Source organism: Spermophilus citellus (genome assembly GCF_964194105.1).
Source record: "Spermophilus citellus genome assembly, chromosome: 6".
NCBI classification, from domain to species: domain Eukaryota; kingdom Metazoa; phylum Chordata; class Mammalia; order Rodentia; family Sciuridae; genus Spermophilus; species Spermophilus citellus.
Genome location: NC_138187.1, coordinates 134583958 through 134606761, shown reverse-complemented (window position 1 = coordinate 134606761; position 22804 = coordinate 134583958). Strand labels below are relative to the sequence as shown.

General features: G+C 44.2%; 1 protein-coding gene across 5 annotated transcripts in view; it reads left to right on the top strand.

The window, feature by feature from the left end:
* Nucleotides 1–20445, top strand: part of NAV1 (neuron navigator 1) — a 253836-nt gene extending 233391 nt beyond the window's left edge. For all 5 annotated transcript variants that reach the window (XM_081299365.1, XM_081299364.1, XM_081299366.1 and 2 more), the window contains 13 exons: nucleotides 2036–2232; nucleotides 2478–2670; nucleotides 2763–2931; nucleotides 3235–3332; nucleotides 3797–3892; nucleotides 4144–4303; nucleotides 4712–4947; nucleotides 5779–5933; nucleotides 6063–6134; nucleotides 6528–6724; nucleotides 7357–7475; nucleotides 12405–12602; nucleotides 13992–20445. In XM_081299365.1, coding sequence (XP_081155491.1) covers nucleotides 2036–2232; nucleotides 2478–2670; nucleotides 2763–2931; nucleotides 3235–3332; nucleotides 3797–3892; nucleotides 4144–4303; nucleotides 4712–4947; nucleotides 5779–5933; nucleotides 6063–6134; nucleotides 6528–6724; nucleotides 7357–7475; nucleotides 12405–12602; nucleotides 13992–14087 — 1986 coding nt within the window. In that variant the 3' untranslated portion in view covers nucleotides 14088–20445. The remainder of the gene's footprint in view (nucleotides 1–2035; nucleotides 2233–2477; nucleotides 2671–2762; nucleotides 2932–3234; nucleotides 3333–3796; nucleotides 3893–4143; nucleotides 4304–4711; nucleotides 4948–5778; nucleotides 5934–6062; nucleotides 6135–6527; nucleotides 6725–7356; nucleotides 7476–12404; nucleotides 12603–13991) is intronic.
* Nucleotides 20446–22804: the final 2359 nt, after the last annotated feature.

Sequence of the window (22804 nt, the reverse complement as noted above, 5' to 3'; positions counted from 1 at the left end):
AAACTGAGGTGGGGCTGTGGTGGTGAGGAACACGTTGGCATGCTTTGCACATGGACACTGTCTGCTCAGAAGGGAAGCAGGGGGCAAGAAAAAGTCCAGTGCAGCCAAGGCCCTGACTGGGTAAGACAGAGCACAGGTGGGAAGGCCTGATTTTAAATCTGATTCTTTAGATTAGCCTTTCCTGAAGTGTGTTCCACAGGTCACCTATCCATTGGGGCGCTCCTTAAAAAGTGACACTATTGTTAAATAAATTTGAGAAGCACTACATCTTCTGCAGGACACATCTGCAGAGGAGAAGCTCTGAGATATCCAGTAAAGAATCTTCTTTCTTCATAATCCATTGTTTCCTGAACTCATTTAACCATGGAACCACATAACACTAAACATCCCCTAATAGTTCTGGCTTTTGGAATACTGAATGACAAATAGACCACTGTTCTCACTTAGAATCTTTTTTTTTTTTTTTTTTTTTTGTTAGTGGTGGGGGACTGGGGATTGAACCCAGGCATGCTTTACCACTGAGTCACATCTCCCGTGCCTTTTTATTTTTTATTTTGAGACAGGGTCTCACTAAGTTGATTAGGGCCTCACTAAATTGCTGCACTAGCCTTGAACTTGTGATGCTCCTGCCTTTAAAGTTGCTGAGATTACAGACGTGCACCACCGCACCCTAATCTCACTTGGAATCTCAGATCTTAGATCTTAGATCTCAGAGGGCTTCTGTCCCAGGCTGATTGGTTACAGAATTTCTTTCTACAAACGTACAGAGACACACAGAGCTTCCCTTAAGGCAGTGATGTGGAGAAGAGCTCACTAAATTGAAAATTAGCAAGCTTGAATTCTAGTCCCATGTCTTCTTTCAGTGATGCTGTGTCAAGCAAATCAACTCTGGCCTGATCAGCCTCGGGTCTTTATCTCCTCAGAGAACTAAGCTTTATGGTGCTTTTGAGCCCTGATTGCTCAATGATATTAAGTCCCTGGAACTATCCAGATGTGCATATATACTCTGTCACTCATCCTCACACAGCCAGATTGGTCATCCTTTATGTCTTGCCTAGTAGAAATCCCAACACCACCCACCAGCCCCATCCTTCACCTAACAGACTTTGTGTCCCGGGAGAGACATTTAGAAAGGATATCCTCGAATTTTCCCTTCATCTTTCTCGCTGTCCCAAAGATCTGGTTTGCCTTTGTCCCCCATAGCCTTCGACCCCTCCTTTACTCTCTGTCTCTTGCTGCCATTCTGTGTCTGTGTCCCCGCGTGTGTGTGCATGCTGTATGGATGCATGTGAATGGGTGTGGGACAGGACCCTGGTTTGCATCTTCAGCTCACATCCCTAACACCCAAGCTCGTCAACACCGAGATTAAACAAGCTATGGTCTGATTGTAATGCCCCAAGTACCTAAGTACGTGCTGGGAAATAACCCTTATCCCAGGACTGCAAAATAGCAAAAAAAAAGTGCTTATGTCTGGTTGTTTTAACCATTCTGTGATATGCTGGGCACAAAAGTACTGAATGAAATTTAGTATACCACTGCCTTTTCTCCGTCTCCACAGAATCATGTTGTCAGTTTCTGATTGATTTCTAAAGAGATGAACAGGTTCAGGGCCGATAAGCCCAAGTCAGAGGTGGCATCCTGAGACCCAAAATGAACTAGACTGTGCCGTAATTGGTCTGCTGGAGAAGGTGGGATTGGATTGTTGAGAGGTATACACCATGTGACTTCTGGGGACATCTCTCCATCCTCATCAGGGGCACAGTTCCCCCCATGGGAGAGAGAGGACTCAGGAAGTTTCCATAACCTATAACAATGGCAAGCTGAAAGATTCCACTCTTTTCCTCTGCCTCAGTTTCTGGCCACTCTTCTGTCCCTGTGCCATGAATCAAAGGAAGCCTCTAGGAACAGGCTTAATGACAACAAGTAAATTCCCTGCCTCCACAGCTCTCTGCCCCAGATGTCCCAAATCAGTCCCCCTCCCACATCCTTAGAGTGGATCCCTGACATCTCTCTTCCTGGATCTGCTCTTTTCTAGCTTCGAAGTTCCTTCAACAAAGCCTTCAGCATAAAAAAGGGACCCAAGTCAGCCTCCTCATACTCTGATATCGAGGAGATTGCCACACCAGACTCCTCGGCCCCCTCGTCACCCAAACTGCAACATGGCTCCACAGAGACAGCTTCACCCTCCATCAAGTCCTCCAACTCATCCTCTGTGGGCATTGATGTCACCGAGTAAGTGCTCTCACCACCTGCCACTCAGCCTGGCACTGTGTGAACGGGCAGTGAGCCCATAGACCCTGGACAAACAACGCCTAACTGTGGGCCTCTCTTTGGGCATAGAAGACCACAGAGGGACCCTTCCTCTCCTACTGATTGGGTTCCGTGGGCACGAGGAGACAAGGCTACTAGCCGCGCATGGCTCCACCCCGGTAACTAGTGCTTCCCCAGTAGCCTGGCTGACACGTGCTTTCTTACAGGGCCCCTGCTCATTCAGCCCCCCACCCCAGGCTGTTCCACACCAACGAGGAGGAGGAGCCAGAAAAGAAGGAGGTATCCGAGTTGCGCTCGGAGCTGTGGGAAAAAGAGATGAAGCTCACAGACATCCGCTTGGAGGCCCTCAACTCTGCCCACCAGCTGGACCAACTTCGGGAGACCATGCACAACATGCAGGTCAGTGTCTGGGCCGAGAGCTACAGAAATGGGGAAGTCAAGGCCTGAGATCGTCCAACCCTGCCCCCCTTCCCTGTCTGTTCTTGCCGTAGTTGGAGGTGGACCTGCTGAAAGCAGAGAATGACCGGCTGAAGGTAGCCCCTGGCCCCTCCTCAGGCTCCACTCCAGGGCAGGTCCCTGGATCATCTACTCTGTCATCCCCTCGCCGCTCCCTGGGCCTCGCACTCACCCATTCCTTCAGCCCAAGTCTCACAGACACAGGTACCTGCTTGGGAGACGAGCCTGTAAGGGTGGAGAGAAGAACAGGGTTCATTCCACTGTTTCCATTCCGCTTGCTCCATGGCATTTTCCTTGGGCCAGGGAGGTAACAATGCCAAAATCAAGCAGATGCCCGTGTCAGGAGACATTAAGAGTTGTTGTGTGTTTTTAGATCCTATTGTCTTTTCAGTTTGGGGCTCCAGTTTCTTCTTTGTGGCAAATAGTTATTTGGAAGCGATTATGACTAAAAAATTTAGGAAAGCCTGTGGTGCCCTCAAACCAATTAGTCCTTTTCAAACCCCACAGACCTGTCACCCATGGATGGCATCAGCACCTGTGGTCTAAAGGAGGAAGTGACCCTTCGAGTGGTAGTACGGATGCCCCCACAGCACATCATCAAAGGGGTAAGGAACTTCAGGAAGGGCCAGCGTAGCAACCCGCATAACACCGACGGTCCCCTGTTTTATGATGTACAAAAGTGGCGTGCAGTCAGTGGAATCCATACTTTGAATTTTGAACTTCTCCTGGCCTAGCAGGATATTGAACAGTGGCAGCAAACCACAGCTCTCAGTCAGCCACGTGATCACAGGGGAAATGACCCTCGCTTTACAGTGGACTGCATTGCTGAGCTATGTTCAGTAGTTTAGGGATATTAAACATCAGCTCAAGATATTTGCAATTCCTGATGAGTGTATCAGGATGTGATGTCATTATAAGTTGAAGAGCATCCGTTCCGCCATATTGTTGTAAGAAATTCAGGGTTCCTAATGCTCCATACCAGAGTACTCAAATCCCCAAGCCTTCTAGGGTCTTCCTTTCTTAGAGTCATCTGCACTGAAGCTCACATGCTTCTACTTTGACCTTACAGGACTTGAAGCAGCAGGAATTCTTCTTGGGATGTAGCAAAGTCAGTGGAAAAGTTGACTGGAAGATGCTGGATGAAGCTGTTTTCCAAGTGTTCAAGGTAAAGGAATACATGTTCTCACCAGGGATGCTCATCCTGTCACGGGATATTGAGCCATCTATGCACTGGGACCCTGGGGATCTTGGATGCTCTATGGAGAAAGGGAACACAACAAGAGCATATGCCCTTCTCTTTCTCCACCTGCTTTTGTTTCCTCTAATATTTTTTCTTCTTTGTGGCTTTGTCAACTGCGTTGCATCTTTGCAGTGTCCCTCACCATCTCCTTCTTGTTCTCCCCTCTCTTCTCTCAGGACTATATTTCTAAAATGGACCCAGCCTCCACCCTGGGACTAAGCACTGAGTCGATCCACGGCTACAGCCTCAGCCATGTGAAACGAGTGTTGGATGCTGAACCCCCAGAGATGCCTCCTTGCCGTCGAGGTGTCAATAACATTTCGGTCTCCCTCAAAGGTCAGTCTTCATCTCTTGGGGTAAGGTGGTGTGGCATCAAGTCAGGGAGGGGACCATCATGCATTTGTTCAGCAAGGATTTATTGAGAAGCTATAACTTGAAGGTGCTTGAGTAATGAGAGGTAGAAAAAGATAAATAAGAAAGATAAGTTCTAACTTCTGTTCCCAGGAACATTTTTTAACCAAGCCTGGGCTTCTTGCTCTGCCCACTCAACTCTAGCTCAGAGTATGTCCCTAGAAACGAGGGCCAAGTTTTCAGAATTAGGGGCAAGGGGATTCCTATGGAACTGGGACACATGGCTCTGAGTGTCTTCAGTGGGCTTCTAGATAAAGAAAGGAAAGCTCTTTGGGGTCCCTTGCCCTCCTCAGGGCCACGTTCCAGACTCACGCTTTCCGTGGTGGGGTTCAGGTCTAAAGGAGAAGTGCGTGGACAGCCTGGTGTTTGAGACGCTGATCCCCAAACCGATGATGCAGCACTACATTAGCCTCCTGCTCAAGCACCGGCGCCTCGTGCTCTCAGGCCCCAGCGGCACTGGCAAGACCTACCTGACCAATCGCTTGGCTGAATACTTAGTGGAGCGCTCTGGCCGCGAGGTCACCGAGGGCATCGTCAGCACCTTCAACATGCACCAGCAGTCTTGCAAGGTGGCTGCCCCCGAGATCCCCTGCCAGCCTTCCTTCAGACCCCAGTCTCCCCAGGACCTTCCCTGGGTTCCTTTCTAGCCCCCTTTTCCTTCCGTCCTCACCTACCATAATATTTTCCCTTTCTTCAGTATTCTTTTCCTTTCTTCCCTACCTCCTTTCTTTTCTGGCCTTCTCCCTCCCCTGCTCCCCCAATTTCTTTCCAGACTTTTGTCCTTAACTTCTTCCACCTCCATCTCTTCTTCTTCTTTTGTCCATAGTTCTTTCTCCACACTTGGTCTAGTAAGCTGCCTTCCCTTTAGTTGATCATTGATGAAACTGACTCCTCAGCTCCACCTCACTCTCTGCCAACTCTGTTAGTTCCATCCCTTCTCTTATTTTCTTCCCTCTTCCTTCCTTTTCTGTATTCCTCTCTGACCTTGGGTTCTCTGGGAGGAATTATGCAGAATTAAATATTATATATTGTGCCCCCCCCCCTCAGTGATGTCTTTTGTGCCCACTCTAATTCTTTGGAGTTGATTCAAGTCTTAGATCTCTGCTGTTGTGGGGAGGCACATCCATTAACAGTAGAAAAGCCACTTAGAGAACAAAATGTATTCTCCACCTTTTGGGGATTTAGAGGCAACTGCTTAAGATGGTTCCTTGAGAGCCTCTGGGAGCACTGTTTATCAGTCTGTGGTAAATCTGGTTCTGAAATCAAATGTGTAAGTGCAACAAACAGGAGCCAAAGGCCCCAAGGAAATCCAGAACTAGCAGAGCTTCTCCAAAATTCCTTCCAGTCCGAATCTGGGTGCCAACTCCTGAGTGTTAACCCACGATTTTCTTTGATTCCAGGATCTGCAACTGTACCTCTCCAACCTAGCCAACCAGATAGATCGAGAAACAGGAATTGGAGATGTGCCCTTGGTGATCCTACTGGATGACCTGAGTGAAGCAGGCTCTATTAGTGAGCTGGTCAATGGGGCTCTCACCTGCAAGTATCACAAATGGTAAGCTGGGGTGGGGACTCATTACAATGGGAAGAGGAGGTCCAGTCCAGACCAACCTATGAGCTTTCCATTGTGTGTACGTGTGTTAAGACAGATCTAAGTGAATCTTTTAATCCTTTCTTTCCCCAGTCCCTATATTATAGGTACCACCAATCAGCCTGTAAAAATGACACCCAACCATGGCTTGCACTTGAGTTTCAGGTAAGAACCTTGGCACTGGAAGAACCTTCTAACCCTACCCAAGAGCCTACACACTAATTAAATCCTGGGCTCTGAGAGCAGAGGGGCACTAAGTACCAGAAGGAAAGAGAAGTAGCCAGAGCCTTTCAGGCTGGGCAGAGAAAATAGATATATTTGCATGTTAGCTACAAGGCAGAGCGGGACCTTTAAGGAGATGAAAGGATAGCAAAACTAGGAGGGACTCTGATAGGCTGCTGTAATAGGATTCTCTGCCTTTCCACCCTGACCCAGATCAGAGAGGTCAGGTGGTTATTTGAAGAGGGTCACTGATTTGAGAACAGCTCTGCAGGAGGGGATGAATCCTCAGTGTCCCCATTGCCACTCTGACCCCACTCTCCCCATTCCTGGTGGCAGGATGCTGACCTTCTCCAACAATGTAGAGCCAGCCAATGGCTTCCTGGTGCGTTACCTGCGGAGGAAGTTGGTAGAGTCAGACAGCGACATCAACGCCAACAAGGAAGAGCTGCTTCGGGTGCTGGACTGGGTGCCTAAGCTGTGGTATCACCTCCACACCTTCCTGGAGAAGCACAGCACCTCAGACTTCCTCATCGGTACAGGACTCCAGCTCCCCTGGGGCAAGAGACAGCTTCCCTCTTATAGCGCACCACAGGCGGGTGCTCCCTTTGCTTTCTGGAGTCTTCATTCTGCAAAGGAGTTGCAAGCCTTGTGGCTGCAGACTTAGAACCACTTAACCATTAATCCATGAGTCCCAAGTTTTCAATTCTGTAAATGTTTCAACAAAATTGACACAGGTACATCAAATTTGTTGGAAACCACATTCTACAACTCATAGAGTCTTTACATATTAGCATGACCCCTGATTCAAATAAAATAAAACAAAAGGGATGGGGTATAGCTCAATGGTAGACGACTTATTTAGGATGTGCAAGGCTTTGGAAAAACAAAACTAACTCCTCCCTCATCTCTCCCCACAATTACGGAGGGAAAATATATAGGAGGGAATGGATGCTCCTCTTGTTCCCTGTCTCCCTTCTACATTGTGAGGCGTGATTTATGAGACTGTCTCCCAGGCACTCAGTGCCTACCGGTCATGATAATTCTAAATTTCCTTTGATAGTTTGGATGTCAGCCCCCTCTGCTTGGTACTAACAGATAAAGGAGGCACAAGGCTGGGGAGGTGTAGGTATCTCAGCCATCTGCATGATCTCATTTTTTTCCCTAGGCCCGTGCTTCTTCCTGTCCTGTCCCATTGGCATTGAGGACTTCCGGACCTGGTTCATTGACTTGTGGAACAACTCCATCATTCCCTATCTACAGGAGGGAGCCAAAGATGGGATCAAGGTAAGCCCCACCCTCTGACTCCTCTCAAACTCCACCATCAGGCTGTCCCACCTAGTAAAGGAGAAACATTTCTTCAATATTTAGCGTGGAACTATTGGGATTAGTTAGGTTCTCTTTAAAAAGATAGAGCAAGGTCTGTATAGACTAAGCTGCTTTGCATTTGGCAGATGACTCAATGGCCACTGCCTCTAAGGCTCTCTCTCTAATCCTAGGCCTCTGGCTCTAAGCCCAGTTCACACCACTTTGTAGAAGGCAGAGCAATAGAAAAGTAATTGAGCTGGGAATTAAGTAAAGCTCTATTATAGCCTTAGCTATTTACTAACTACTAATCAGTATGGTACATTGACCAAAGTTACTTAACCTTTTTAAATGTCCTCATGTATAAAAAAGAGAGAGAGATAAATTCTGCTCTACCTTGTTTTGAAGACAAACGAAATAAGTAAAAAGATTTTTTTTTATTGGATGTTCACAACATTACAAAGCTCATGACAAATCATATTTCATAGATTAGAATCAATTGGGTTATGAACTCCCATTTTTACCCCAAATACAGATTGCAGAATCACATCGGCTACACATCACATTTTTACATACTGCCATATTAGTGACTGTTGTATTCTGCTACCTTTACTATCCTCTAATATCCCCCCTCCCCTTCCCTCCCATCTTCTCTCTCTACCCCATCTATTGAAATTCATTTCCCTCCATGTTTGTTATCCCATTCCCCTCGTAAACTCTTATATATAATTTTGTATAACAATGAGGGTCTCCCTCCATTTCCATGTGATTTCCCCTTTTTTTTTTCTCCCTTTCCCTCCCGCCTCATGTCTCTGTTTAATGCTAATCTTTTCTTCCTGCTCAGCCTCACTGTTCTGCTCTTAGTTGCTCTCATTATATCAAAGAAGACATTTGGTATTTGTTTTTTAGAGATTGGCTAGCTTCACTAAGCATAATCTGCTCTAGTGCCATCCATTTCCCTGCAAATTCCGTGATTTTGTCATTTTTTAGTGCTGCGTAATACTCCATGGTATATAAATGCCACATTTTTTTTATCCATTCATCTATTGAAGGGCATCTGGGTTGATTCCACAGTCTAGCAATTGTGAATTGTGCTGCTATGAACATCGATGTGGCAGTATCCCTGTAGTGTGCTCTTTTAAGGTCTTCAGGAAATAGTTCGAGTAGGGCAATAGCTGGGTCAAATGGTGGTTCCATTCCCAGCTTTCCCAGGAATCTCCATACTGCTTTCCAAATTGGCCGCACCCGTTTGCAGTCCCACCAGCAGTGTACAAGAGTACCCTTTTCCCCACATCCTCGCCAGCACTTGTTGTTGTTTGACTTCATCATGGCTGCCAATCTTACTGGGGTGAGGTGGTATCTTAGGGTGGTTTTGATTTGCATTTCCTTGACTGCTAGAGATGGTGAGCATTTTTTTCATGTACTTGTTGATTGTATGTCCTCCTCTGTGAAGTGTTTGTTCATGTCCTTGGCCCATTTGTTGATTGGGTTGTTTGTTTTCTTATTGTCTAATTGTAAAAAGATTTTTAAGTCAAAAAACTTTGTATAAGAAAGGAGCCATTTTATTTTTTATTATTAGATTTATGTATTTATAATTATAATAATAATTATTATTATTATTCTTTTTTGGCACAAGGATTGAACTCAGGGGCACTTGACCACTGAGCCACATTCCAGCCCTATTTTGTATTTTATTTAGAGACAGGGTCTCACTGAGTTGCTTAGCATCTTGCTTTTGCTGAGATTGGCTTTGAACTCATGATCCTCCTGCCTCAGCCTCCGGAGCTACTGAGATTACAGGCATGCACCACTGTGCCCAGCTTAGATTTATTTTTATTTTATTTTGATTTTTTGATGGAGGAAATACCAGGGATTGAATTCAGGGGCACTCGACTACCAAGCCACATCTCCCACCCTATTTTGCATTTTTTTTATTTAGAGACAGGGTTCCAAACTCAATCCTCTTGTCTCAGCCTCCCAACTCGCTGCAATTACAGAAGGGTGCCACCACACCCAGCCTTAGATTTATTTTAAAGTGATGAATTAAAAACACAAAATACAAATTAATGGAGTACCAAGTGATGATTCAATACATGTGTACATCGTGTAATATTTAAGTCAGATTAAACATACCTACCTCCTCAAACATTTATCATTTCTTTGGTAAGTAATACATCCTCTTGCACTTAAAATCCTTTTTCTTGCTTTTTGAAATTTACATTAGTGTAATCTATAGTTACCCTACTATGCAGTAGCACACCAGAACTTCTCTAACTTCTAACTAACTACAACTGAGTACCCCGTGATCAACCTTTCCCCATCTTTGTCCCTTCTTCTCTCCCTCACCTCTGGTAACTACCATTCTACTCTCAATATCTGTATAAAGTTGACTTTTTTATTGATATAAATGCAGTATTTGTCTTTTTGTGTCTGGTTTATTTCATTTAACATAATGATCTCCAGTTCCATCCATATTTTTGCAAATGTCAGGATTTTATTTTTTTATAGCTGAATACAGAGAAATTTTTAGATAGGGCTCGCTAAAATGCAGAGAATACCTTTGACAAAATTCAGCACCATGATAAAAACACTGAGGAAACTAGGGGAAGAAGGAACTTACCTTAACTTCATATATATATATAACAAACACAAAGCCAACATCATAGTGAATGGGAAAAACCTGAATGCAACTCTAAAATCAGGAACAAGACAGTGTGTCTGCTTTCACCACTCTTATTCAACATAGTTCTTGAAATTAAAGGGACACCAATAGGAAAGGAAGACAGGTGTAATCTCAGCTGTTTGGGAGGCTGAGGCAAGAGGATCATAAATTTGAGGTTTGCCTAGGCAACTCAGTGAGACGCTATCTCAAAAAATAAAAATGGCTGAGGATGCAGCTCAGGTTAAAGACCCCTGGGTTTAGTCCCTTGTACTGGGGCGGGGGGGGGGGGGAAGAAAGGAAGAAGTCAAATTATCACTGTTTGCAGATTATATGATCCTTTACTTAGAAGACCCAAAAAGCTCCACCAGAAGACTGCTAGAACTAAGAAACAAACACAGCAAAGTAACAGCATTGCAGGATACAAACTCATAGTACAAAAATCAATAGCTTTCCTATACACCAATAATAAATTTGCTGAAAAAGAAATCAGGAAAACTGTCCCATTCACAATAGCCTAAAAAGCAAAACAAACAATAGACAAACAAACAAAGAAAAAAAAACCTAAATCTAGAGCTGGGCATGATGGCTCACACCCATAATAAAAATAATAATTCTAAAGAAGAATGAAATATCATTTGTAGGAAAATGGAACTTGAGAGCATTATGTTAAGTGAAATAAACCAAACAGAAAATGAAGAGCCATATGTTTTCTCTGACATGTAGAAGCTAGAGAGAAAAAAGGGGGAAAAAGGTTTGTGTGTGTTGGCGGGCGGCGGGGGGGTCTCATGAAAATAGAAGGGAGCCCAGTAGAATAGAGGAAGGAGACCAGGGAAGTAGGGAGGGGAAGGATAGGAGAGGTCCTGGGATCCAATTATATTGTTATATCGTGTGCATGTACAAACATGTAACAACAGATTCTACTATTATGTATAAATATTATGCACCAATAAAAAATAAAAACATTTTCACATAGATAATGGCTGTTTTCAAGAAAGTTAAAAAAAATTAAAGGTATTATGAGTAATGTAGAATTTCCTACTTGTAAAGCAAAATCACAGGGTCATAAAATTTGTGTTATATTATGTTTCAATGCACCCTTGGATCCATAAACAGATGAACAAAGAAAGTGTGGTATTCATATATACATAATAGAAAGCCATTCCTACTTAAAAAAGAAAGGAGTCCTGTCATTTGCAAAAACATGGAGGAACCTGAGGGACATGATCTGAAGTGAAACAAGCAGGGTCCAGAAAAGAAAGAACCCATGATCTCAATCTTATGTGGAATCCCAAAAAGTTGAACTCAAAGAGAGTAGAATGGGGGTTGCCAGAGACTGGGGAGGTGGGAGTTGGGGCTGTGTTAGTCGAAGGACACAAAATTTCAGTTCTACAGGAAAATTAAATACAAGAGTATAATGTGTTAACTGTGATTAATGTATTACATACTTGAAAAGAGAATAGATTTGTGTTCCCACCTCACACAAAAAAGTATGTGATCTCACATGCATATATTAATTTAGTTCAATTTAGCTACTCCACAATTTATGCATATTTCCACAAACATGGGTTTTCTTTTTGGCGTTTGTTTGTTTTGGTTCCAGGGATTGAACACAGTGGACTGAACTCAGTAACCACTGAGCCACATCCCCAGCCCTTTTTTTAAATTTTATTTTGAGTCAGGGTCTGGCTGAGTTGCTTAGGGCCTCTCTAAGGCTGGTTTTGAACTCACGATCCTCCTGCCTCCGCCTCCCGAGCTGTGAGATTACAGGCATATGAAATAGATAATTTTTGTCAATTTAAACAGTAAAATTAAAGAAAGATTTTTTTTACAGCTTTACTACAGTTTGTTATATTATCAAAATGATTTATATCAGTTTATACAAACATCTTCCTTGTTGGGAAGCTCAGGAAAATTCCACAGGAATAAGAGCCTCAAATTTTGTTCTGGTGGTGGTGATGGAGCAAACTATGGGAGATCTCCCACTGAGCTACATCTTCAGTCCTTTTTATTTTGAGAGAGGATCTTGCTAAATTGCCTAAATTGGCCTTAAATTTGCATTCCTCCTGACTCAGCCTCCCAAATTGGTGGGATTATAAGTGTGTGTCACTGCACCTGGCCAGAGCCTTAAATCTTTACATTTGAGGGAGTGCATGTTTTGAAGGAATATGATTTTGTGCAGGAACTATAAGAGAGTACACAAACAAGCCTCTAATCTGTGGATTCCCCTCCTATTAATTTCTCCTCTCCAGGTTCATGGACAGAAAGCTGCTTGGGAGGACCCAGTGGAGTGGGTCCGGGATACTCTTCCCTGGCCATCAGCCCAACAAGACCAATCAAAGTTGTACCACCTGCCTCCACCCACTGTGGGCCCTCACAGCATTGCCTCACCTCCAGAAGACAGAACAGTCAAAGACAGCACTCCAAATTCTCTAGATTCGGACCCTCTGGTGAGTATAAGCCACACTAAGGTGAAAATAAAAGTACTGATGGATGGAATTTTTCCACAGTCTTCATGCATATTCAGAGGTGGGGGCTAAAGGAATTGAAAAGTTTCAACAAGTCCAGGACCAGAATGTAGCCAGTACAGAACTCTGAGTACAGAATCTTGAGTTAGAGATTGCATGCTTACAGCCTTGATGAAGTTAATTAATAATACATCCCAGCAAGATGCATTCAAGTAAAGACCCAACTTTCAGGCAGATTCCATGTAGAAATACCAACCAAAGAAGTAGAGCAATATGACACATTAGCACTCTCTACTTCTACCTTTCTTCTGCTACAATCCTGAGGACTGCTTCAGCTAAATGAATTTCATGCAACCCCTGTAGAAATCGGGCTGAGATGCATGACAAACTGGGCAGACATATCTAGATCCTCAGACTCTAATGAGGAAAGGCAAATTCAAACAAGGGAATAGTGTTTCACATTGGCAAAATTAATGTGTGGAAGCATAGACTTCACACTCTGCATGGGAGTGTTCATTGGTAAAACTATTCCAGAGGACATTCAGCAGGTTATATTAAAATTTAACATATTTAGCTGGGCGCGGTGGCATATGCCTGTAATCCTAGCAACTCTGGAGGCTGAGGCAGGAGCATCACAGGTCCAAAGCCAGCCTCAGCAGACCTTAGCAACTCAACAAGAACTTGTTTCTAAATAAAATACAAAAAAAGGTTGGGGGATATGGCTCAGTGGTTAAACGCCCCTGGGTTCAATCCCCAATATAAAAAGAAAAAAGAAAAACTTGCACAAATCCAATGGCCTTGCAGTTTTACCTCTCAAGTAGGAAGTCTTCCAGTTGAGTCATAATGCATTTTTATTTAAATTATGACCTTGTCAAAAACAGATGAAGATAAAGAAAAGGAGATGAAAACCCTGAGATGTTTAGACCTGACATACGGTTTGTTAGCTGGGGAGAAACAGATTCATATAACATGGAGCCTCGCTGCTGGGTTATGATCTCCTGGAATGGGAATTGTTAGAGACAAAAGTGTTCTTATGACACTTCTCACATTCCCCCCAGTATTGTTGGGATGTGTGTTTCTTCTGCCCTCCCCTGAAGGGCACTCACGATGCAGGCAGAGGTGGTTCCCCCACACATCACACACGGCACCCTGTATAACGGAGATACCCCCAGGTGACCGCGTCCGTGCATATATTTACAAACAGGGTTGAAGCGATCATCATGCTTTTCATAAATAACCTCTTAACTCCAAGCTCTTAATCATTTCCAAACCAAGAATCAAACTTACGATCAAGGTTTTTTCCTGTTTCCCTTCTGCAGGCAGGACCCAGCCTCCCTACTCTCATTAGTCTATTCCTTTGCCCCTCTTTAGATGGCCATGCTGCTGAAACTTCAAGAAGCTGCCAACTACATTGAATCTCCAGATCGAGAGACGATTCTGGACCCCAACCTCCAGGCAACACTCTGAGGTCCCAGCAGTCACTGTCACCCCGGACTACAGAAGGCTGGCATCAGCTTCCTTAGCTCCTCCTCTCCCCTCTTCTTTCAGAGCGATAGCTCTCCAGCCGAGGAGGAGAACAGGAGGGAGGAGGAGGATAAGAAGAGGGGCAGGTTCTTGGTGCTGCACCTTGGAGAACTTCCTACTAGGGATTGGTGGGGTGGAGTTTGGGAACTTGTGTCCCCTAAATACATTTACTGGCCTCCTCTCACCATTTTGGGGAAAAGATGATTCTGGGTCTTTTCCTTGATTTCTTATTTCAATTATAAATTCCTGGGCTTTCTGGGAAAAGGGGTTCAGAAGACATCAAAAAACTCTACAGCAACTCCTGATTCTCACAAACAACTCCGAGACAGTCGCAGGTGGGGAGACCTGAGGGAGGCAGGACTCTCCGCGGACTTTCTTGCAGACCCTTCCCAACTCCATCACCACTGCCAACAACTCTTCCCCCAGAGATCTGGCCGGAGCCCAGAAAAGAAGCATGTGGTTTAAACAATGTGTAAATCAACCTGTAAAAGGTAAAATGCAATGGAAAAGATGAATCTGGAGAGAGGGGACCCAGTTGCCAAGCAAGAAAGAAAACTGCCAGCTCTTGCCTTCTGGATAACAGGGGATTTTGACAAGATGCCTGCCAATCTAAGAAGTCGCCAAACCATAAAATAACATTACAGCCTTCAGAGAAAGACTCCTAACTCTGTCTTTCTACCCTCTAATTTAACATGCATGAGAGTCAATAAACCCTACTTTTTAATTTTTTATTTTTTTTATTTTGCATTGATTTTTTCCCCCTACCATCTGCCTATTTATTTTCCTCCCCTGCTTCCCCACTTCTTCACATGTCCATGAGATACTGGGTTGCTTTTTGAGGGGTTAGTTTGGCTTTTCCAAGTAGATTTTCTTGGGAGAATCTGATGCCATCTAATTGGTACCAGCTGAACACCTGTCATACCACTCTATGTGGCATCCTTAGGGCCTATATAAGACGTGAAGCACTGGATCAGCAGTAGTGGGAGAAGAGGAACCCAGTTCCTTTAACTTCCCTTTCGCAAAAAGCACACGTTCTGGCCAGGAGCTCAATTGGCAACTTTGAGCTTCATTGTAGACTGTAGGAAAACCAAGAAATTGGAGAGACTCTTCTATCTTGTGGCTTGCTTGTCCCTCTCACTGCACTATTTAATGGTAGCCATTTCACCTGACTGAATCAAAATTCCCAGCCAGCCCTTACTATTTGTTTTTGACAGGTGAGTATTCACATGTAAGAGACTGAACAGCCACGTGAGACACTCCAAATCAGAATTATAGGTTCAAGGAGCTTGATTTGGTGGCCAATATCTGCCTTCTGGGGAGATCCCACATCTTGCAAGAAGTTGCTCTTTTCTGATGTCCTGAAGGTCTGCCGGTCCATGTTCCTTCGGTTGACGGATACTGAGTACTTAACTGTGTACCAGTTACTAGATTTTAAAAAATAAGAGACAAGACTTGGGCCCGTAAGTTCATGTCTAGTAGAAAATGTTGACCCCCCATTAAATGCATACTACCTTGTATCTGGACCTTCAGGATCACCCAAGAAATGTAGCTGAAATCTAAGAAGTCAGCTAAGAAGCCTTTGATTAGATGTCTAATACATTGGGGGCAGAAGATCTGGGATCAACTAAGGTGGAACCTGAAAGACTATGGAATCTTGCTTGTCTGGAGTTGGCAAGTCTACTTCCTGCCACTTCTGAAAGCCCTAAGGGAACAGATTCCAGGCTGAACTGCCAAGTGGGCTGAAATTTCAGGGCTCTGCCAATCAGGGATATGTGGTGAGCTTGGGTTTAAAAGTTTGCTGTTCAGATTCCTAAGTAGCACAAGACTATCAGATTCTACAGGCATTCTGGATCACTCTGTTCCACCCAACCGAGGAGTAGATTCATCTGAATCTTCATATCAGAATATTTTCATTTAGTTCCCAAGATGGTCTCGTTTATCACCCCCCCACCACCCCGAAGAAAAGCTTCTGTTTTCACATGGTAGCTCCCAGGGAAGACAGGGTCCTCTGTGCTGGAGACTATTATTGCTATTGCTGCTAATTCCATGAGCTGTGAAGATCCCCCAACCAACTTGGCTGTAAAATATGCAATTCTGTGGTGGGAAGAAGCTGTTTGTCCAAGGATGGTGCTGAAATCACTGCCTTAAGGTCTCTGCTGCGCAAAATGAGGCCCCAGAGCTGGGTGTTCCAAATTAGAAGGAAGGAAAGACCAGATGGGCTTGCTTTGGACCTAGGCCTCTTCTGTGTACCCTATTCCAAGCTCCAGTCCCATGGCAAGGCTTAGACTTTTAATGCCATCTTAATCTGATGGTTGAGCCCTTAACTCTACTTTCCGGTGCTGCCCAGCCAGTGCCTTCTGACATGGATGTTACTGGCTACTTGAGAAAAAGGAGAGGGGAGAGCCCCTTCTTCCATTCCAACTGCCTCAGACCGCAGAGAGATTCTTGTCTCTCTGGTAACCATGGATACCACCATGAATTTTGTGTGGATCTTCAGCAGGTTTTTTTCTGGAGGCTTCTCGTGCTCTGACTTTTCATTTCTATTCTTGGGATCCATCACCCTCTGCTCTTGGTTGACTGCTGCATTTAGCCCAGGTGTCTAATTGCTTTCCTCCAGAAAGTGTGTTCCCAACTTTGTGAAGTGGTAATGAAGCCTCAGCTTTCCCTCTGCAGCCTGGGACCTTGTTTACAGTTGCACATCTGGGCCCCTCATGGTGGGGATTGATCATCTCACAAAGGAATCCTGAGTATTTGGCAACTGTAGAAGAAGGTTGGGCCTCCTCATGGTGCTATAACCCCTTGGGACGCTCATCCAGACTTCTCTGAAGCAGAACACCAAGCTCCCCCGACCTGCTGCAAGAATGAACGGCAAGGAGCAAATCCACAGCATTCTCTCCTACCTACACACCTGCTTCTTGGTTGAGACTACTGGGATCCCTCAAAAGAGAAAACCGGGTCCCATAGCTAAATTCTCAACCCCCAGGCACCTTTGGAAGAATCTGGCCTAATTCTGGAATTTGTACTGTTTCCTTCCTCTCCAGCCCCTGACTTCATCCCTTACCAAAGCGAGCTGGTATAGAACATGGTTCAATACCTAACATCAATCTATGGGGAGAGCCACAACTCAGAGAGAGGTTCCTCGGCAGAGTCCCTCTCATTTCTGGATGGGGAAGACCAACAAGATGTGTCCAATATATTTTTTTCTCAGTCCCTGCCTAGGCACTAAAAATAAAATACTAGCAAATTGGAGGCTAATATGGGACCTGTGTGTGTGTGTGTGTGTATGTCTGTGTGCATTCATGTGTGTGTTTGTGTGTTGTGTCTCACATACACACACAAGCAGTTGGCTGTTGCTGTGTCCTATCCTGAGGCTTCGTAGAGTATATTTAAGAATTCTATTCTTTGTGGCCACTTTACGGTGCTTATTTCTGTCTTCATGTAAATTCTATACCAATGCTCTTCGTGTAGTGTAGCCATTGGGAAGGTAGAGGCTGGCAGGAAAGAAGAATTGGCTAAAAGTCCATGGAGAGACCGATGTACTACATTTTGGTCTTGAGTTACCAACCTTCCAACTAATCCATCCATACTCCTTAAGGACTGAAGACAAATAGTGATTTTTTTTTTCCTTTTCATTTCTTGCCTTCTGGTTTTCCTGGTTTGCAAGAGTATGAGTGCACCTAATCTTATCTGTTAGTTCTAGATCCCCAAGACATACTATTCAGAGGGATGCCATGCCTTCTAGTGGTCTGAACTCTATTTCCTGTAGTATTCCAAAGAGTGGGAAGAGAGAAGCAGTAACAAACATCCTTATGTGGAAGGGCACCCGTGTGCAGCAACCCAGCATGTAGGTGAAATTTGCCTGACTGAATGGGACTCAGTCCTGCAAAACCAAGATCAAAGTGATGCTTACAATGAGACATTAAGGATTCTTTATTCCAATGTGTTTGCGAGGGAAAGATGTTTAATTACACATTCATACACATTCAGCGTGGTTCACATTGGCAAATGCAGCTCTTCATCATACTTTTCTTTCCTTAATCCTGTACCCCATAAGCCAACTTCCATGATAGGACAAAAAAAAAGGTCGTATGGGGCACTATGTTCCCAAAGCCTGATATTGCCCTTTATAACTGAATCAGTTTTATATATTCATGACATCAATCAATCTCCAGAGATATATCTCACTGCCCAGAGGGCAGGTGTGCGTGTCTGCTCAGCCTAGCCCTAGAAGCAAGTACTGTCACCACAGATCCTAGAAAAGGTAGAACAAACTGGATGGAATTATAGCCTTAAAGAAAGGGAACCTCTTGAAATTCAGAAGCTGCAGGGAGACCAAGGCAGATACAGATGTTTTAACCATTTTTCTCAATGTTTATGACTTGGAAAATTTTCTATCATGTAATTATGAAAGTGAACCCCTAGTTTCTTGGTTCAGCCCTTCAATTATGAAGACCATGGTTCTCAAAAGGATGGTTCCAGACTACTAGAATCATCAGCAGCATCTGGGTACTTATTAGAAATTAAATTCTCAGGCTCCACCCTGGGCCTAATGAGTCAGAAACTCCAGGGGTAGAGCCCAGCAGCTCCTTCCTGTGAAGAAACCCCGCAGTGAATCTGATGCACGCTGAACTTGGAGATTTGACTGTTTTAAAGGGAAAGCTAAGTATCAGAGTGCCTACTTTCAGGGGCTTTAGGACCAAAAATAAGAAGGTCCTAGGTTATAATCCAGATGTTACCATTAGTTCCAACATCACTTTTATCATACTTCTTTATGTTTCGGTTTTCCTTATGTTTAATTTAACAAAGGAAATAATATGTGCGCTTCCAGGTGGAAGTTAGAGGAGTGTTTGCAGCTTTCCTAGTTGAATGCAACCTTCAGAGAAAAATGTCACCTCTGAAATTTCTACTTGGCAATCTGCACGGAGGAAAGTGGTTGGAGGTCTCTTCCAGATTGCTCTTCTGGTGGACTATTTGTGTCTATTCTTACCTTTTCCCAATTATGTAATAGAATGGGAAAAGTAAAAAAAAAAATAATTTGTATTTCCATAACAAAATGTTCTCCCAGGAACATCCCTCTCCTTTATTTGAGTTGCAAAGAGCACTACTGGTCTGAGAACCTGGTCAGAACCTTCTTCCCCAAGACAGCTAACAACTTAAGGGTTCCAGGATTCCAAGGAGTCCCCTTCTCTGTGCTCTGCTGGGCAAACTAAATCCTTGGACTTAAGCTTTCCCCACACCAGGTGGTGGATACAGAACTACTCAGCCAAGGCAATAGAATAAAATCCTTAAAAAAAAAAGTCTGAAAAGAGCTTCATATATTTCAAAGTTCACAGACTCATGGGGCCACGGGGGAGATAAGGTTGTTTGGAACTGGTTTTGTTTCAAGTTTGTTGATTTTTTTCCCTGTGAAAGAGCTTGAGGATTGAGCACAAAGAAACCTAATAGGACAGGTCTCCTGTGCCCTGGCACGCAGCACTTGGAGGAAGGACTAAAGCCGAAGGAAGGCAAATAATTGCACTAAAATCACTCCCTTAGTCCCCCAGAAAGCCTGCCATGGGTCCTCTGGCCAACTCTGAGGGGGTCACCCTGCTTCCCTGCCATTTTTCTGAGAAGGAAGAAAGTAAGGAAGAGGCTCATGTTGCGGCCAATCTCTGGGCTACTGCTGTGCAGTGGGCCACCACTTCCTAATGTTCTTTTGTTTAAAAAAAAAATCTTTTTTTTTTAATGAATTCTCTAACTTCCTTCCCCCCCACCCCCACCCCATCCTGTTTGGGTCAGCACTCTGTGATGGAGTTTGTGTTTCTCAAGTGCATGGTGTTCCTCAGGTGGAGGGTGGGCAGGAATTTTCAGTTTTTTATTTTTGTTTTGTTTTTAATTTATTGGGCACAAAACCTCAAACCAGGATGTGTGTGTTTATGTATGTATGTGTGTGTGTGTGTGTGTGTGTGTGTTTGATTGATCTGTTGTTTTTTTTTTCCTCTCTCATTTGACCCTTGCCTCTTCCAACCTACTCCCTTTTATAGCTAATGTAGAAAAAGCAAAATTGAATCTGGAAAGGAAATGGTTGTATATAGTTGCGGTAACAATCATGAAGAGAGCTGGGCTGTCCCCTCAGTAATTCATTTTAAATAACAAATTGGTCAAAAATTAAATTCATGCCTGGGCCAGCTGAAGAGGCCTTCCTCCCTCACCATGGTGGTCCCCCTCATCTGGGCCCTCTGTCCTCAGGCATGTCTCTTCTCAGCAAGATTCATCTGTTCAATGCCATTTGCGTTTCAATAAAGTTATCTCCTGTATTGTCCACTGGTTCTCCAGCTACCTCTCTGCCTGATTTCTGTCTCCATTTATTTTATGACCCATTACTTGATCTGGAAAGTAAGTCTGGTTGTGGTCATTTGCCAAACCCAGAGGCAAACCCACCTGCCTGGAAATGCCCAAACCCCAAATCCTAAATGGAATCTCTTTTAACTCCTTTGGTTGAGGTGGGGATGTCTCTGAGTCCTCCATCCATTGCCACAAAGTTTGAAAACATACCACCTGCTGGACATCCCTGAATTTTTTTTTTGCGGCGGGGGGGGGGGGGGGGGGGGGGAGGGTAAAAGTGAATTAACCTTTAAGTAACTGTTCTAAAAATGAAATTCAGTTTCTCCTCCTGGCCACTAGAAGAAGGAAAATAAGTCTTAACTATTCTCTATTGTGGAATTCAGGTCCAAGAAGCAATCTTCTCCCTATGAAAGTATTGTGGTAACACAAACCACCTCTGCCCTCCTAACATGGGAGGTGATAAATGAGTACTCCTCAAAATAAATCAAGAAAGCATTCTAAAGCATTCTTCTAGAAGAATCCTCAGATGAGGTGACTTCATCTTCATCAGTTGTTAATAGTTTAGCATCCACAGTCTTGGAACTGTCTTAAGAATTACTAGTTTTGGGGCTGGGGATTGTGGCTCAGCAGAAGAGTGCTCGCCTAGCATGTATGAGACCATGGGTTCAATCCTTAGCACCACATAAAAATAAATGAAATCAAGGTATTGTGTCCAACTACAACTAAAAAATAAAATATTAAAAACAAAAATTACTAGTGTCCTTTGCCACTTGGAAATGAGAGTAAACATTCCTGGAAACCACCTTATGAACAGCTTACTAAGAAATACCTGTTCCTTTTTGCTCCAATAACATACAATTGCAATTGCATCCCTTTAGCCACTACATACTTGCCAGGCTCCCAGGTTTATTTTTTGTTGTTTTTTGTTTGGTTGGTTGGTTGGTTTGGTTTTCATGATTTTGGCTTTTTGTTTTTTTGGTACTGGAGATTGAACTCAGGGGCACCCAACCACTGAGCCACATCCCAGTCCTATTTTGTATTTTGTTTTGAGACATGGTCTCACTGAGTTACTTGGTGCCCGGCTTTTGCTGAGGCTGGCTTTGAACTCCTGGTCATCCTGGCTCAGCCTCCCCAGAGGAAGCACAGGGGTTACATTTCCCGGGTTACCAGCCAGGCTCCAGTACTTTCTTTTTCTATTCTTTATTTTTTAAATATCTTTTCTAGTTGTAGATGGACACAATATCTTTATTTATTTTTATGTGGTGCTGAGGATGGAACCCAGTGCCTCACACATGCAAAGTAGGCACTCTACCACTGAGCTGCAGCCCCAGCCCAGGCTCCTGTATTTTCAACTCCTCTCTCTAATTTCCTCCATCTACATTGTTGAGTAGTATATACCCTGGGCCATTTCGTATATTAAATAACTTCTGTTCCCACTTCTTGAGATGTCCAGCCATAATTTCACTTGAGGGAGGTGGCATATATTCTCAGCTATCAAATTCTCACACAAAGTGTCAATCTGGAGAAAATACCCTTTTACATGTTGGTACTCTCCCCTTCCATCACCTTCCCATTTTGAGGTTGGGTTCATCTAGGCTGGAAGGTAACCCTACCCACGCCCAGGCCCACGCCCATTGCCCACTTCCCTTCAGTTTCTCCCAGCGCCCTATCTGTGGTTCCTAAGGCTAATCGATGAAGAAATTAAATTTAGCCAATTTTTTTTTCCGTCTGTGGTGGGGTGGGTGGAGGAGAAAGAAGTTGATTTAAAATGGGTGGTCTTTCTGACTCAGTCTCCTCTCTTTAAAGCCCTCAAAAAAATCCTTTTCCTTTTTCATTTTGGTGGGGTGGGTATTGGAGTTGGAACCAGGGGCGTTTCACCATTGAGCTACATACCTAGCCCTTTTTATTTTACAGAGGTCTTGCTAAATTGTTGAGGCTGGTCTTGAACTTCAATCCTCCTGCCTCAGCCTCCCCATTCTCTGGGATTACCGACATGCATCACCACACTCAGCCCTCGTCATCCATTTCCACCCCACCTCCTCTCTCCTAACACAGTGTCTAATATGTGAACGACCCTTGAGTCTAAAGGCATACACCACAGCCTTTATTCTAAGTGAGATGGCTCACCTACTGTGCGACTTTAGAAAAGACCCTTAATCTCTCTGGGATTCCCTTTCGACATAAATCTGAAGCGATCCTTGCTGACAAAGGTGCAGTTTTCGTTTAAGCGGCAAGAGGCGCTGTCTCTGGAGGTTTAGATCCATTCCCCGCCTCCCGCCCGCTCCCGCGGAATCTGGTGCGCAGGCGCGGCTTCGTGGATTGGCCGTGCGCGGGAG